Raw genomic sequence first — 18,094 nt, 5'->3', positions numbered from 1 at the left:
TATTTAAGTATACAATTTAGTAATCTGGCCCCACCCTCCCGCCCCATTCACAGGTTCAATGTCAGTTATAGCGGCTTTGACGCAGCATCAGATCTCAAGCTGGAGGACGGTAAAAACGCATTTTTAAGACGAACAGTTAAAAGGTTTCTCACAGGCATCGTCAAGCTGCTCGCATACTTTGGGTTCATTATTATTTGCTTTTTTTTTTTCTCCATGTGGAGGCGTTTACAGACACGTTGCATAATATTGTACAGTTTGTTAAATTAAAGACAGGAGCAGAGTAGAAGCAGTTTCATTTCTATAGTATTCTGTCATATATTACCTATTATATTGTGAAATACTGACCGGAGCACAGCTGTAACAGGATGAAGTAACATAAAGGTAACAATGAACAAGAATAAAATGCCATAGTTTTATATTGCAATAGTCTGATCGGCGTAGGACAATTGGTGGTTGTTTGGGTATAGTTACAGCAAAGTTGAGCATTTTAAAATAAATAAAAAGCATGTTTAAAGGCTATAGTTTAAACCAGTTTTAGAGTTGAACCATTTTAGAAATCATGTGTCAGTTCCAGCAGGCATAACGCTGTTTTAAAAGTGTTTGCTCAGATGATTTAAAACCTTAATAGGATTTTAAAATAAAAGTGCTTGAATTTCAATAACATTCATCATCATTTTTAGATTAATACTAAACACACTTCTGCTTATCAAAAGTGCTAATATAAAGAATTTGTTTACTTACTGAATTTATGTTAAATCAAATTGTACGTTCAAATGTAATACAATGCTTTAATTTATAAGTACTATAACCTTTTCAACAAGTTTTAATCAAATGAATGCACTCCATACCTTCAAACCACCAATTGCCCGGGGCCTATTTAACCATATCAGTCATGTTTCCGTGCACACTTTCAGCCATAAAACTTCCATGAACTCAAGTTTTTCTTCAGACAAACACACATCAATATCGAACAAAAAACATGATATAAACTGTGCAAACGAACACGTCAAATAAAAATATAAGTAGAAGACAATGAAGCACGGGCGCCTCATGGTTTGGTCAAAAGTAAAAACAAAAACCTACAAACTAACTTGAAAGAAATTATAGGACTATTAGTGTCTTCACTTTGAAGCTTATATTTGTGCTGTTTTGGTCAAATACTATCCCTTTTCTTTTGCAAGGAATGAAAAAACAAACAAAGAAACTAAAATGATCTCCCAAAGAGTTCTCTGCATTTACTTCTATGCATTATTCTATTTTTCATCATAACTGGTGATGATATGGGTTAAGTGCCTTCTTTAAGTAACAAGAAAGAACGTCCCGACACAGGGAGGGCTAAGGGAGGTGTGCAGATTTAACGGATGAGGTATTGCACAGATTAATTCAAATAAAACAAAAAGGCAAAAATAAATATGTACTGAGTTCATACAACATTTACATTACATTGTAGTGAAGTCCTGTCCTGGAAGAGTTTAAGAGTTTGTGTCCTAGTCCTCCCACTCGTCATCGTCCTCAAAATCTTCATCCTCATCGTCATCCTCGTCTTCGTCTGAAATAAGCACAATTTAAGAAGGATGGTTTATGAACTGATTTTTAAAAGATTGCATTGATAAAAGTAGATAAGCTTTTCTTTAGTGTGCCCTGATGCAATCACTGAGAAAATACTGTATAAAAAGGATTATTCACAACTAGAACAACAACAGCAAGTTGTAGCTGATAAAATTAAAAATTATTATTATGGGGTCTCTTACCATTGACTACACAGTACAACACAAATTGGTAATCCAACTAAATTAAGAATATTAAATTGAGATACGACATTTTTGTACACTAATAATGAGGAATTTTCCAATGTCCAAACCGAAACAAAAGGAAGCTTGTCAAGTTTAAGGTATTTTAAAACCCCAATAAGCGATAAGCACTCGGCCCGAGGCGGAGACGAGTGCGGCACCTCCCTCACCTCAATGTACACCCCCACCACACCCCTCACCTCAGCAGTATAAGTGACAACAGTTAGTTTTCTACAGCCAGGATTTAGCATTAAGAAAGAAGTCCGTAGAAGATTGAAGAAGAAAAAACATGATCTGACAGACCAGATCAGTTGCTGTGGAAATCCTCCTGAAATGTTCAAGTCCGTTTGTTTAAATGTCCAATATTTACAGGGAACTGTCAGTCCATAACGCACCACACTTTAAAGGAGTGTGGGATATAAAACCGCAGAACTTGTTCTGAACAGAACTAATCTATTATGTTGTAAAAGCCAAAATGGCTCGAATGTATAACAGGGATATAATATAAACAGGGAATGCTAACCATAATGCCAACATTAGCTTCATGCTACCTTCTAACAGCTTTTCACTCACTTCTAGTGGTTGTAGTAATTTATTTAAGCAATTTTACATTCTTAATTTACATCATCACATCATTAAATAGTAATGGGAACTTAATAGGAGAAGGCCGAAGCAAGAAAGCTTATAAGTGCCTACCCCATAATAACCTCAATGGGTCAATTTGGTCTGTCGAAACATTCTGTACCCAAGTTGGACTTGATTTTATTGAACTTTATGTGCTTATCTTACGTCGTCTTTTTCCCACAAATGTGAATACAATGTACTGCAAGGGACTAAACTTGATTTCACTCTACAGCAAGTTAAATAATAGGCAGAGTCCATTTGAAGCTGTGGTAATCAAAATGTTTTCTTGTAGAGTCATAGATGTACATTGTAAACAGACATTTCTTATTATGTACGCTGTTGTGCATCATGATATAGCGCATTTTCCTCGAGTGTGAACCAAGATGTCAGAAGCTAAAATTAGCACAGTGAAGCATTGGTTCTGCCCCGTTCACGTCTCAACTTCTTTCTATGAACTCCGGCTGAGACGAGCCTCTAATGAACTCAAGCGAACAATCGGGATGTGCAGAAGAATCTTTGAGAGCTACAAACGCATTTAGGCAACAGCTGAGAGATTTTACTACCTTTAACTTTATAACTTTGATTCAGGAAGTGCAGCTTCAAAATCTCAACAAAAGCAACATTAGAGCAAGTACCAGTTGGTTGAGTGGATGTCGTACCTGAAGAATGAATGGCTTTGCTCCTCTTCTGCATCACCTCCATGAGCGCGCCCACGATGCCTGCAGCGGGAGCCGATGTCGGGGGACTGGACTCTGGAAGATCCGACACCTGTGGACAGAAACATGTGGGCTTAGAAAATGTACGTCCTTGTGCAGGAGCTAAATACAAGTGTAATATTTAGTCCATGTAAATGTAGATCAGTGTGAAAGTAGCTCTTAATAACTGGATGTACTCACAGTCTTGAGCTGAATGCCCTGTCTGATCTGGTCGAGCAGAGCGTCCCGTCCGGTGGTGGAGGCGGGTGCGGGTTTGTGGTTCACCTGCTCCACCTTCTTCAGCTGTGTCCCTCCTCGGATCTGCTCTAACAGGGCCGACTTGCCCCCTCCTGACCCCGGACTGGGCGAGTGAGGGGTCTCTCCCCCGTCGAGCTCTGGAGGCGGAGGTGGTCCCAGGGGCGGTGGTGGTGGTGGGGGAGGCGGGGCCGCGGGGGTTGACTGCTGCTGGGACGGGGGAGGCGGGGGCGGAGGTGCGGACTGAGGGGTGCTGTTTGCGTGGGATGGAGGCGGCGGAGGGGGCGGCTGGTGGTGGTGATGCTGAGGTTGGTGTCCTCTTGAGGGGGGAGGGGGTGGAGGAGGTGCGCCCAGGGCTCCAGGGCGGGACGGGGGCGGCGGAGGCGGAGGAGGAGCCGAGGCTGGCGATCTGGAGGGTGGAGGGGGAGGAGGAGCACCGCGGCCGCCCCGCGACGGAGGGGGAGGAGGAGGCGGCGCTGTGCTGTGGTGAGGAGGAGGGGGAGGGGGAGGAGGGCCACCGCGTGACGGGGGAGGCGGTGGCGCTGAGGGGAAAACAGAGCAGAATTAGACTGGACACTGGACAGGCATTTATTTATAGCAGAAAAATCTCTCAAATAATGTGTACAGTCAGTGAGCGAGCCTCTCTTCAGACCTGACTCGTGGCTAGGGCTGGGTACCGTTAATTATTTTTCGCTACCAGTACTTTAACGATACTTGGTTATCGATACAGATGCCTGAACGATACTTTGCCCGATACCTATACAAAAATATTTATCATATAGAACCATCAAGCAGATTAATAATGTTAATTAATTCCTTTCACCTTGTTTGAGGTGAAACAACCAACAAACTTCCTTTAAAGGAATAGGCCACCGTTTTTACATACTAAGATATGTTCTTAGCTCACTTTAGTCGAGTTAATATATCCCCGTCTGATCTTTGTCCGCGCGCTCTGTCACGCAAACGGAGCACATACGCAGCCTCTCCCACATGTCACATAGCTCCGAAAAAGCTCACGATAGAAGCTACCAAGCTCTTCCACGTGTTCCCTATTTAAATAAAGTTACGTGAAGTGTTTTCATGCGAAGTATATTTACCCAGAAATGTAGCATGTCGATTTTATAAGCAAATAAAAAGGGGGACTATATTGTGAGGCGTAATGATACGAGGAGCACAGCGTCCGCGTAGTAACTCCTAAAGACTTCCCCCGCTCACTTCCGTCAATAACCTTTAGGAGTTACTGCGCGGACGTTTTGCTCCTCGTATCATTACGCCTCACAATATAGTCCCCCTTTTTATTTGCTTATAAAATCGACATGCTACATTTCTGGGTAAATATACTTCGCATGAAAACACTTCAAGTAACTTTATTTAAATAGGGAACACGTGGAAGAGCTTGGTAGCTTCTATCGTGAGCTTTTTCGGAGCTTTGTGACATGTGGGAGAGGCTGCGTATGTGCTCCGTTTGCGTGACAGAGCGCACGGACAAAGACCAGACGGGGATATATTAACACGTCTAAAGTGAGGTAAGAACATATCTTAGTATGTAAAAACGGTGGCCTATTCCTTTAAAGCAGAACTAAGTAACTCATGCCCCTAGAGGCCATAAGCCCCACTGCAGGAGTCGTAGCATGTTGCGTTTTTTTAGCTCATTAATTGTCCGTGGGAGTAAATACTACGCTGACAGAAAAGACAGAGGGAAAGAGGGATATTGTACATCCAATAATACAATGGAGATATTGCTTTTCACTCAAACTCGGCTGTAAATACTGTTTAAGTGGCGCTAGCCCGCAGTTAGCCTGCTAGCTTCTTCTTCGTGATTCCATTAGTGTGTATTGGGGCCTCCGACCCGGTGCAGCGAAGTTGCAAGGTTGGAGACACCAACACACTTGCATTACCCCCAGAGGGACCCACGGAAATAATTAATTAAGGTAGTTACTTAGTACTGCTTTCACGACAAAAGGGTGGGAAAAACACTTTTTCCTGCATTTTCCTTATTCTTTCCCCAATTTTCCTTTGAGTTTTCTTCCACTTGTTTCTGTTTTTTCAACTTATCTTTCACTTATTATCCTTTAGATTTTGAAGACCAACAGCATCAAAACTTTAATACAAAGATTTGATATTTCTTTATTTCTTCTTTCATTTTTTGTATACCAGTAGTACCTAAACCTTTTTTTTCTCCCAGACTGCTATTGTTTAACGGTACCCAGCCTTACTCGTGACTAAAAAAAATATACATTTCAGAACAGAATTATGGAGGGACATAATAGTTGCAATAGTCACAGAGTCCACCAGAAGTGTTTGGCTTTACCACAAGTACAAGAAAGAAAAGTTAATCAAAAAATAAATTATAAAACACACTTATCTCTGAGAGTGAATTTGAAAAGACATATATTTGAGATACAAGCGACATGTTTTGAATTTGGTTCAGCCTCACACCTCTATCCTCCTGCTGTCAAAGCCACATTAATAAAAGATTCAGAAACGCTGGTCAGAGGAACTGTCACTGAAAATAACTGCGGCGATGAAAACAGTGTTCATCTGCACTCAGCTCCCATTTACGTCCAACATAAAAATGAAGGACTGAGAGCGGAGGCAGGAGTTCAAAACAATTGTAAACATCTACGCGTGGAATGCGTTTGTAGTTGAAGTGAGATTCTTTGGAAAATCCTTGATGTTACTTAGACTTGCCCTTGTCCTTGACTGTTCTGCACTCGCCCGCAAAAGCACAACTCTGGGACTGAGCTGAAAAGTGAGCATTTTAGGATCTTTTGATGCCGACGAGAAAATAGATGACAGTCAAGTTATCTTTGAGAGCAAATATAAATGAATAAAAAAAAATTGTGACTAAAGTGAATAGTTGCATCCCTAATAAAAAAGTGTGTCTGTGCCTTATGTTACGTGATCCCTATAATAAAAGTTGAATAACAGCTGAAAAAGGTGGCTTGCCCTCTCCAGGTCGATGTTGAGTTCTCAGGTGGAGAAGTTCAAGTATTGTGGTTTTGTTCAGTCCGGTGATAGATGGAGTATGAGATCCACAGACGGATCGGTGCAGTTAAACCAGGCAAAGGGCTCTTAACCCTTTACACAATAAGTAACAGTCAACCATGAACATCCCAAGTGGATAGGGAATATCCAATGACCTGTAAAACATTTGGGATTTTATTTTTCACAAAAGATGAGAGTCTGTGACCTCACCTTGCCTTCGGAACTCGTTTTTCACAGCCTCGACGCCTCCTTTCTTCTCGATGAAGTCGTAGATGGCTTTCGACATTTCTCTGTCTTTGAGCTGCGCCTCCGAGATCCCACACATATCAAACAGGTTCTTTAGCTCTGGATCCAGGTTATTCAACTGAAAAAAAAAAAACAATATGAAAAGGAAAAAAAAGAAAAATAAACAAACACACTGTGATCATACTGCTTTGACTGTGGTTAAGCTACAGCCTTAGAGTGACCTCTGGTGGCCGTTGAGGAGAAGTACTGTAAGTTAAATTTACACCAGCACATTTCGAAATACAAACAAACATGGCCTGCACAAGTTGGAGAATTACAGTAACATAATGTGCCAGGTAGTTAAATATATTTGTGAAACCCCCACTCTATTTGAAATGACTAAAATTAGACTGGACACAGGCGTCAATAAGAGGTAATACCCCTCTATTAGCTTCTGTGATGTCAGTTCTATCGGATTCTAGAATGTTTATTGAAAAGAATTTGGCTCGTGTGGAACATTTAGTGGGTCTGCGGTTCAAGAGCTTGAGATGTTTTTGAACACGAGGGAACAACAGAGGCCTATTGTTGGTTACGTCACAGCGGCCGCTCGGGTCTCTCCACTGTGTCAGAGCTGACGGTACTCACATCAAAGCCCGTGTTCGGGTCCCATCCCACATGGCCAATGTGTCTGCAGAGGCACATGAGAGAGGCAGCGTTAGAGAGGTAAGAAGTAATGAACAGCAAAATAATGAACATTTATAGTGACAGTAGTTTCACTTTTTGGACTTAAAGCTGCATTACGCAACTTTTTCTACAGAAAAAAAGTTGATATTTGTGCATATTTGACTTTGTAGTGACCCAGCGGGTGCATGAGTGGTCAGCATGGTGCCTTTTCTTTCCATCACAGTGGTCCCTACAACGCGGAAGGATCAATTGTTTTGTAGGTTTTCTCGTGTAGGTTTTCAGCAATGAAAACCTCCCGAACAATTGATCCTGGAGCGTCCTAGAGACCACTGTGATTGAAAGTAAAGGCACCATGCTGACCACTCACACACCCGCTGGGTCACAACAAGGCCAAATATGCACAAATATCAACTGCTTTTCCACAGACAAAGTTGCATAATACACCTTTAAGCTTAGTTTGGTGGTCATGAGTACCAAAGCTGGAGATTAAAGCCTATTTTATAAATGTTCAATTGCACATGACTTCAATGTGAGCAATGCCACGTTTTAGTCATATGACATCATGGTGTTGAACAATATTTCCCCCAAAAAATCCCTGATATTGCCACACAAAGCCACTCAGAAAGCAACTGTTGAGCATCTGCGCCCAGTCGCCCACGTGCCCATGCTAAGCAGCAAGTCATACGTCAGCTCCTCAGACAGAGCCTCCATTGACACCAAGTGTTTACTGCTGCCATCCGCACTGACCAATAGATCCCGAGAACTTGCCCTCTGCTCCTCTCACCTCCGAACCCCACCAGATCCCATCCCAAAAGATCTGTGCACCCAACAGTCTGATATTTTGTTTCCCAATGACCAATCTTCAAGGACTTACTGGAAGTTGCTTGGCGTGCCGATGTCCGCTTTGGTCAATTTCTTCTTCTTGCCTTTGGTTTTCTTGTCTTTCTGGTTGAGCGCGCTGTGGCTGAGCATGTTGTTGAGGTGGTAGTGCTGGACTTGCGGCTGGTGATGGTGGGAGTTGTGGAAGCGCACGTTGTTGATCTCTGGGTTCTTGATGTCCACTGTGGCCATAGGCAGCGCCGGACCTACACACATGCAGTACAGTAACGCAGGGAGGGGAGAGAGCGGCGGCGGAGGAAAAATGATTAACATTTTCTGTACTTGTTGTACTGGTTCAGTTGAGTTAAATCTGAGACATTGTTCGCGTCTTCGGCGAGGGCATGGGAAAGACCGTTGTATCAAAGGACAAAGGGCTGTTGCAAGTTTATAGGGAAAGATCACATTGACACATCAAGTCAAAGCTTAGTCAAAGTTGCAGCACACGTGGCTGCAGAAAGTTGTTAGAGCATGCATGTGCAGAACACTTTAGTGTAGTGGGTTCAAACTCAGGACTGCTCTCATCCAGGATTGTTTTAGCTATTTCAGCACAAATGATGAAAGGATAATATGTCCCGTCCTAAGTCCATGCAGTGATTCCGTAAGATTTCATGAGTTGTGTTGTCATTAAATTTAAAGGATGTTTGTTTGTGACTGTCATCTATACTGGATTTTTTTTTTTCTCTTCTCATCCAAGAGGCTTCGTCCGTTTTAGGTTCCACTAGTCTGGATTTGCTGTATGTGTTAGTCAGGACATTAGCCCCGCCTGTTCTTATTCAATATACCCGTGTTTGCCGTTTACTGTTTTGTTGTTTACAATCAACATAGTCTCAATGTCAACTTTCCCCCTTAAACAGAAGGAAGTACAACGACGTAAATAGACCTGGAAAAGTGAGCGCTAAATAAAATGATAAAACACATCTACTCCAACACCTACACTGTTTATGGTCAACACAGCAGTGGTTTTATTTATACTCCCTAGTACCCTCTGCCTCGAAGGTATCACTCATCAGTTAGAAAGTGAATGACTAATACTCTTATTTACAAGCAAGAAGACTGCTGAACACTCTCAAACTCACACTGTTTACTGTAATGTTTTATTTATAGCTTTACTTTATACAATTCAGTTTTATCTTTGTTTTTTTTTACATGAAAATATTTCAAGTACCCCTGCTTGGGACACACTGATCTACACTTATTCAAATGTGGGTTATAGTTTTAGCTACTTTTTTATGTCAAACAAATGCAACAAAGCAAAGAGGGATTTTTGCTTTAATTCCATTCAGATTTCACTGAGCTTCTCTGTGGCTAAATTGAATTTTCCGTATGGATCAATAAAGTGTGTCTAAGTCCACGGTGTGAGCCAGTCTAGACCACTCCGGCCCGGCCTGCTGATCTTTGCAGAGGGCAATGGTATCAAATACTTGGTGCACGTGTCCGACTCGCACATTTGATCCGTCTGCTCTGAGCGTTTAAAAGATTCATCTCAATATATTAACGTCCTCCTCCTCGTCGCTCTCCGCTGCTCGTCCCACCAGTTCTTGGTAATCTTTACAAACTGAAGAGGCGTCCGACAACATAAGCACTAATCCACAGATAATCCCAGCAGCATAAATCCCTGGTCTCCCCGCGAATCATCGAACAAACTTTGCCTCAAATCTGAAGTCCCCCCCTACCCCTGAGGCCCGGGATGATAGGGCTGTGTGGGCGTCCCATTTCACACTGCGTGGGATGGCCTTGTTAGGAAAGTGCTGGTCTACGTATGGCAAAAACGAGCAAAAAGTTGCAAAGTAGAGCGAGCCAGAGACATGTTTAATGAAGGTTTCTGAAAGTCTATTAAGCTCGGAGCAGATGTTGAGTTATCTTTACACGAGATTATAACCGGAGTCCGTACGCGCTGATCGTGGGAAACAGCTGAACGTATAAACTGAAGCTGAAATGAAAATCCGTCTATTAGCCGGCAGATTCTCAGAATGACACAAATACTACCAAAATGTTCTTTTTATGAGAAATATAGTAGAACTGGCACTTTTAATATATCACTCTGTCCACAAATGATTGAAAATAATGAAGGCTCTGCTATTTCTCTGAAAGTACCGGTATGTAAGAAAGCTAATTCAACTGGAGCTTGCATTTACGCCTCAATTAAACCCGTACAGATTTTTATTTCATTTGTACATGTGGCAATGATGGGTGAAAGAAACTATATGCAGTGACAAGAAATACCCAACATAAATTTACATGACACCAGAAAACTTATGGTCAGTGGGATTATGGGATGAGTCTTTGTCTTGGTGTTTTAACTCTTTTCCTCTTGCTGGTTGGCTGGATTGACAAGGATGATTAAATACAAGCGATCGATGTTATTATTTACTTTCGCAATTTTTGCCGGATGTTTTGGTGAATGGTAGGCAACAGCTGTTGCATCCAGGTCTCCAACACGGTTTTATATAATTATAGATCTGTTACAGCGCAAGAGAAGCAACGCCCTGTTTATGGACATTGTTTTTGCCGATCATAGGATATTAATACATTTTTTATCACATATGAAAATGTAAAATGCCTACCACGGCCAACGGATGTGACGACATCGCGATCGCTCGTATAAAATGTTGTCTCAATCCTAACCTCTGAAACGAGTGCATTTTCTCCAGTTCGGCATTACCCAAATCTAAAAGCTTACAGCCTATAGGCCAGTCTGACGCCTCATTTTAAAGCTAAGACTTACAAAACTGATCTATGTGGATCTTTTTCCTCCCATTATTGCCGTGCTGTCATTGGATTTTAACCACTTTTTCATCTTTTGCCACTTTTTGTTGCTCTTCTGTTGCGCTTTCAGCCTCGTTTTCCTTTCACCTTTGTTGCGCTTTTGACGCTTTTTTTCCAAGAAGCTCTAAGACTTGGCTAATGCCAAATTGGACAAATTGTGCTCAGTTGAGATGGTGATTAAGAGGTAAAAAACTGTTTGTTTTGTTAAAAGGAATAGGCCACCGTTTTAAAATACTGAGATATGTTCTTACCTTAGACCAGCTGATATGTAGCTGTTTGGTCTTTACGCGTGCGCTCAGTCACGTAAACAGAGCACAGACGGCGTTAGTATTTAGCCTCTCCTCTTCTCATCTATGGATCCAAAAGGAGGTGAAGTTAGAAGCAACCAAGCTCTTCCAATGTTTTCCCAATTTAATTATGGTTACATGAGCCTGTACACGATCCAAGTATAGTCACAAAAAATTAAACATCAATCTTCTAAGCGGATATAAAGGGGAACTATATTGCAAGGCCTAGTAATATAACTACACCTACACTACTATATTGCAGGGCAGAAAATCAACATGTTTAATTTGTGTGACTATACTTCGATCGTGTACAGGCTCATGAAACCATATTTAATAGTGAAAACGTAGAAGAGCTTCCAACTTCCCCTCCGTTTGGATCCATAGATGAGAAGAGGAGAGGCTAAATGCTAACACCGTCTGTGCTCTGTTTACATGACTGAGCTCATGCGTAAAGACCAGACAGCTACACATCAACTCGTCTAATCTAAGGCAAGAACATATCTCAGTATTTAAAAACAGTGGCCTATTCCTTTAAATCGACTTTATTTGGTTTGTTTGGGCTGCAAGGTCACAGATAGAGTCATTATGTGTGCACAATAATGCCCTTGAAATAATTTCCTACTGCAGCCCTAACGCAAAGCAGAAAATGCATCGCTCAAAACAACATAAACATCGCTGTGGGCTACTGTTTGGCATTTGAAGACACTGTTGAGTAACCCCCCCTCCCGGATGGACTCAGGTCTTTTGTTGATGGTGTTACGACGCTGTGAGCAAACTCTTCGTGGACAAAGACACAGAAAAGTGAGAAGAATGAGGTCCCTTCCTGAGAGAGCGGCGCATCCAGAGCCTGCAGTCTCCAGTTTCAGCTCAAATGTCACAAAGAGTTCACGGAGAAAGTTTACCCAGCGACTTAACGTACACACTGTACAGGTTTGGCCGGCCCGTTGCTGTTGGAAACGGTGGAATTTTTGTTAAACTTGTGTCACTTTAGTCCTTAGGTGCCGTCTTGGTCTATTCTGGTGTGCGCCAATATAAAACATGTCGCTTGTAGTGATGACTGATAGATGATGTGTCCATTGTCCAATCTTTTGTTTTAATCTTTAAAGAATTTCAGATCTCATTTCCTCTGTCCATCTGCAGTGCACGCAATGTGAATCTAACTTTATATTCCAAGCAATAACAAGAATGCTTAGAGGCCATTTTGGCACTGCATTTATCTTTTTCTTGGGGGGGGGCGTATCTTCAGACAATCAAAACAACATCACCTGGAGCGGCGGCGAGGATTATAGATTAGGCCTGAAGTGAACCTCGCTGGGTTTAAAAGGAGCAGCGTAGAGCATGTGGTCTACATATGGAGCAGATGGACTTCCTGCTGACCAGATTAACCCACAACAACCATCTATCTGCTGGTCGTGCCACAACAAGTGTGTTTCATAGATACTTCAACCAGTGTGCAAGGCTATAATCGTTATTCAGGCGTGCTGAGCAAAGCAGTGAATAGCCTTAAAAAAAAAAGAAGAAAAAAAGGCAAGGGCAGAAGCGGTAACCTCCGCAGGAAGAAATAGAGGGTGAAATGCAATACTATGGATAAAGCTTTAACATACCATTTCTAGGATCACTCCTTTTCTCTGCAAAAGACAAATTACATCAATTATATTAAGCTGTGTTATGAGAGATGAGTTTAAGGAAACTTCAGGGAGCAGGAGAAGAAGAAGCCAGAGTCCAGAAATGGTATGTTAGAGCAGGATTAGTGAAGAACCCAAAGCGTTTTTTTATGACTCAGTTATAAATATTAAAAATGTTGCTTCAGGAATGAAGAAAAAAAAAGAAAAGAAAAAGGTCTCATAAAAAAAGCTGAAAAGTGCTTGTGTTACGTAATGGCAGAATTAATGTGGGATGAAGCAAAGGCTGATTTGGGAGTCACACATTAGAAGCTTACCCGTTTTCCTCTGTCTGCGATTGAGGAGATCATTGATGGCGGCTCGAAACCTCTTCGCCTCTTCTTCACTGGCAAAGTTTAGGCCGATCTGACTTGTCTGTAAATGTACAGGGGGGTGGGGAGAAAAAGAAAGATCTGTAACAATGTTGATGAGAGAACTTTGCATTTCATCTAGTTTGTGTTTGGACGTGGGCAAAATACTCACATCTCCTGCAAATGTGATAAAGTAGGACCTGGGGCAGCTGATTGAGAAGTTGTGGTAGAGCTCCTGCTCGTACATGGTTTTTCCTTCCTGGGAATTAAATAAATAAATACAAATTAATGAATGTATTTGTAATAGATACGGTCATGACATTACAAACTCATTTTTGTTTCACAAGATGTTGTCGAGAGCAATTTAAACAAAGTCAGTAAAGTCAGTGTGCTCAATAAACAGAAGTCAGCATGTGGTTGATGTAGAGCAGTTGCTGAGCAGCAGTTGGGCCTGAGGGAGAGAACAGTCAGCTGCTCATTAAAGCACAGGCAGTTCTCGCTGTCATGACATGATGCTGGGGTTGTGAGCATAAAAAGGACCCTTACACATTATTTATTTATGCGCAAAAATATGTGGGTTTGATAATTACTAGATTGTAGTCGTCCAGACCTGATACTCGAGACCACTGTAATATACCGAGACACCAGCACCTCCAGACACTTTTATTAACACATTGCAAAATTGATTATTATGATATTTCTCATTCACCTAAAGAAATGCCCTGTAATCATTGTTGATTAGGTAGAGACAGTGCTGACCGTTAAACTAATTACTTATTATGTACATAGACGTTTGTGAAATAGAAAAAGTGCCAAGAATATCTTCAAGAAATCACTTTACAGAATTCAACAATCTCTTGCCTTCCTGGTGTATTTGTAAATAATTACAGCAGTGCTTTGTGGAAATATTAACCTTCAATTCTCGAAAATTAACGACAAGCATCCAACCACAATGTGCAGTAAATATGACTTCAAAAGTCTAAAAAGACTCTCCGAGTGTGGGCTTTCTGGTATTTTCTCACTAATTTACTCACAGCTCTGATTCTATAGTCCTTTCAGCTTACAGTCCACGAGTCTGTTCTTTTGTTGTGCAGCTCTGGCCACATCTCTTTCTGTCCACCCCGGATCACTGAAAGGTCGGTTTATAAAACCAAGTGTAGGAAAATACAGCACTAAACAGGTGCTGTAGTTTCCTACTCGAGTAGGAAACTCGAGTAAAAATCACTGACAAGTGATTTTTGTCTGAGTTTAGCCGTTCATATTACAGTTTTCTCTTAAATCTTAATGGCCCTGGATAGGTTTAACATTTGCAAAGTGCTCTGAATCTTAATTATAGGACATAAAACTAAATGCAATACAATACAACACAACTATAGCACAAAGTAGACATCAGATGACATAATATGCCGGGATCCCATCACACTAAACAGCATAAGCCTATTATATATCAGAGTTGGTATAGTATAGTGCAGCCTTTTAGCCCACACACAAGCAGTCTGAATCCTTTCCCTTCAGCTCCATCTCACTCACCTTGATGTCGAACACTCTGATGAAGTAGGACCTCTGGGGGTTGTCTTTGACCAGACAGGCCACTCCGCAGCACCTCTTCAGCCACGTGCAGCTGCGATCCGCCGCATAGACCTGGACCACGGCCGAGCACAGAGACTGCAACGGACAAAAGAGGAAGACACTGAGCGGACGCTGCTATGTCAGCACAAGTGAGAGGTTTTATGTGTGGAGAGGTAACCAGGCCTGCAAACTTCATTAATTAGCATTTATTGAAAGGGTGACTGTGGTCGTGACTATGTCGATTCTTTCCAACTAATGACCCTTGCCGGCATAGAGGTGATGGAAGGAAATTGTGGAATTATATGTAAATACAACCCAACAGCCACATTTTTGTTTTTTGCATTTGGACGTTTCACTCCAGAACTGTGCAATAACTCAAGCTCTCTCTTGCATCTGTCCAGCTGTTCCCATCACATCTGCAAACTTGTTAAAGCCCTTTCTACACACTCAGCTGCACGTGTGTCGAAAGAAAACAAGAGAATCTCGCAAGACCTGCCTAGATAAAGATCACAGTCGGTCACCTAAAAGTCTGCACAAAAGGCCAAACACAATGAGCAAGACGAAGCCTGTTGCAATCTGATTAGGTTACAATATCATTTTAATGAAGCTCTGTTAGTTTACCATGTATGACTAGGGGTTTTTTAATGAAGGGGGATTACCGGCAACACAAGACAATGAAAAGTGGGCAATACCAGAGAAACAAGAGAGAAATGTTATACTTTTGTGGTAACAGTATAAAGACACTGCCAGTAAATTGATCAAGGAAAAGCGGTTTTATACCAAGACGAGGGTTTTATGGCCCAGTTAGGCAAGCTTTCCAATTTAAATCTATTCTTAGATTCTTAATTTGCCATGTTATTAGCGGCGCAGTTTTGGTGCGTTCACATGACATCGGATGGTTGAGCTCAAGCCTGTGCCAACGTCTTCCTCGGCTTTCAAAAGCCCTGACGACGATGGAAAAACTCCTGGTCCTGGATGACAAACACTTCCAAACAGATTTTAAGTGGGAATTTTGAAACCAAGGGATGGCATATGGGAGTAGCCTGCGCATTCACTAATTTAAAATCCAGATGGCTTTGGCAACAGTCATTCAGCTTGGTTCGAAAACATTACTGACGCACGTGTCAATATTTAGCCTTTATTACATTTTACACTGCACGTCAGACACGGAGGCTAATTTAAAATGGTTACAATTCTGACGGGCTTTAATGTTTTTCTCACTTAGATTTATTGACATGATATAGATGGAAACTAATCATAGTTTTATGCTGGTGAAGTGGCTATCTTTCATCTCCTCCTGGTGCATCTGGCCAGAAAACCACACTTGCAGCTTTCCCTGCTCGGAGCACAAATACACACTAATGGAATCACGAAGAAAAAGCTAACAGGCTAATGGGCAAAGCTAAATGCGGGCTTGCGCCACTTAAACAGTATTTACAGCCAAGTGTGAGTGAACAGTATTTACAGCCAAGTTTGAGTGAAAAAAATAATCTCCATTGTATAGTTGTATGTACAATATCCCTCTCCAACTTTGTCTTTTCTGTCAGTGTAGTATTTGCTCTCATGGACAATTAATGAGTAAAAAACTGCAACTTGCTACGACACCTGCAGTTGTGCTTATGGCCTCTTGGGGCATGAGTTACTTAGTACTGCTTTAAAGCAGTAAGAGAGGGATATGTTGTGTTGTGTAGTATTGATGTTTTATATGTAGATTCGTTTCTTGTTCAGCAGAGAGAGCGCCAAGGCAAAACTCTTTTCATTGCTTTTGGTACCCTGTACTTGATGCATATGACAAATAAACTTGAACTTGATATTGTACATTGTGCCACAAGCCAATTACACAATGGAGATAATTTCACTCAAACTTGGCTCTAGACACTGCTAAAGTGGCACTAGCCCACATTTAGCTTTGCCTGCTAGCTTCATCTTCGTGATACTATTAGTGTGTATTCCGCCTCCGACCCGGTGCAGGGAAAGTGTGGTTTTCTGGCCAGAGACACCAGGGGGAGATGAAAGACCCCCCAATCAGCCCATCAACACTAGCACCAGAGGGACTCTGAAACGGTTTTATTCAGGTAAACAAGGTGAATCCTACATTTTATTGGGCTGCTACTCACTCATGGCCCTGAAGTACAGTACACAATTATTTCTAACTGATGTGTCAACAACAGCTATGCAGTCAAGTGAATTTAGAATAATAATAGACAGTATATTACAATAGTACAAAACAATATCAACTACGAGGCCAATTTTTTTCACTGTGCGCTCTTACCCTACACAATCCTGTTCTTTTCCTAAAACACAACCTTGATAGGAGCTGGGCAGGATGTAGCTGCAACACTCAGCACTATCTGGTCCACAACTGGCCTGCTCCGATCTGAGGTCTGCAGGTTTTTTTTTTTTTTACCGAGGTCAGACTGACTGTTGGCAATCCTCTCTCTTTTTGTGCAGCGCAGAGTCATTCTTACCTCTGCACAGCGAGGAAAAAAGCAGAAAGAGGAAACGCCGGAGGGCCCGTCGTTTCCTCGCCTGAGATTTACGAGAGCAGGTCAGAGGTGTACCGGGACAACACTTAACGGCATCACACAGGAAAGGTCTTCAGGTTGCACGTTAAAATGCCCTATCAGAACTTTTAGGACTCGCGCTGAGAGAAAGTATGCAGCAGTAAACACAAACACGCCGCACCCCCCCTTGAAGCGACAAACCACTAACTCAAGGGGAATAGTAATGTACAGCAATGTTCACAGGTTTTACACCCAAAGCTCGAAAAGGCAGCAGTACGGCATAAATTCCCACTGCAGTAAGCCTACAACCACACTTTAAGGGTAGGAGTACCCTTTTGTACAGGCTTTATATTGAAGGAAGCATCCAGGGAGAGAATCTCTTTGGTCCATTTCATCATCTTTGAAATGTCAACTTACAACATTCCAATTGTCAATATCCCACTAAGAAAAACACTCACTGGTCCAAAAAGCATGCCCTGTCCAAAAATATGTTGATACTTTTTCATCCCAGGCACTGTTTCACCATCCTATACGCTCATCCATTCTCTCCAACCGATATTGATGTCAAACATTAGGAGAACCGGTATCAAATCGTCCTTTGTGCTCTTCCTTGGCCTCTTTTGCCTTTCAAGATTTCAGATTTCAAGATTTCATTATTTAATGCTGGAGGAAGGTGTTGTTAGAAGCAAATAAGTAGTGTTGTTTTGTATGTAAAATGGGAAAACTTTGTACTGCATTAAACAAAATGTGTGAACTCTGTAAACTTTATATCACACCCATGGACAATAATAATCTAAGCTACAACCGCTACTACTATTTAACAATCTTTACAAATAGATTGCAGTGGGATGTACTT

At 41.7% G+C, this 18,094-nt stretch overlaps 1 protein-coding gene across 2 annotated transcripts in view; it reads right to left on the bottom strand.

Moving 5' to 3' along the window:
- Positions 1 to 682: 682 nt before the first annotated feature.
- Positions 683 to 18,094, bottom strand: part of wasla (WASP like actin nucleation promoting factor a) — an 18,245-nt gene continuing 833 nt past the window's right edge. The window contains exons 2-11 of one of the 2 annotated variants that reach the window (XM_079567687.1): positions 14,696 to 14,830; positions 13,338 to 13,424; positions 13,133 to 13,229; positions 12,798 to 12,821; positions 8,136 to 8,346; positions 7,223 to 7,265; positions 6,563 to 6,716; positions 3,311 to 3,906; positions 3,074 to 3,182; positions 683 to 1,549 (exon numbers count right to left, since the gene is read on the bottom strand). In XM_079567687.1, the coding sequence (XP_079423813.1) occupies positions 1,488 to 1,549; positions 3,074 to 3,182; positions 3,311 to 3,906; positions 6,563 to 6,716; positions 7,223 to 7,265; positions 8,136 to 8,346; positions 12,798 to 12,821; positions 13,133 to 13,229; positions 13,338 to 13,424; positions 14,696 to 14,830 (1,518 nt within the window). In that variant the 3' untranslated portion in view covers positions 683 to 1,487. The remainder of the gene's footprint in view (positions 1,550 to 3,073; positions 3,183 to 3,310; positions 3,907 to 6,562; positions 6,717 to 7,222; positions 7,266 to 8,135; positions 8,347 to 12,797; positions 12,822 to 13,132; positions 13,230 to 13,337; positions 13,425 to 14,695; positions 14,831 to 18,094) is intronic. The other variant, XM_079567688.1, reaches the window with a different exon arrangement.

This window comes from Gobius niger (assembly GCF_951799975.1).
Source record: "Gobius niger genome assembly, chromosome: 12".
Classification (NCBI taxonomy): Eukaryota; Metazoa; Chordata; class Actinopteri; order Gobiiformes; family Gobiidae; genus Gobius; species Gobius niger.
The sequence above is the reverse complement of the archived record's forward strand: the minus strand, read 5'-3'. Positions and strand labels throughout refer to the sequence as shown.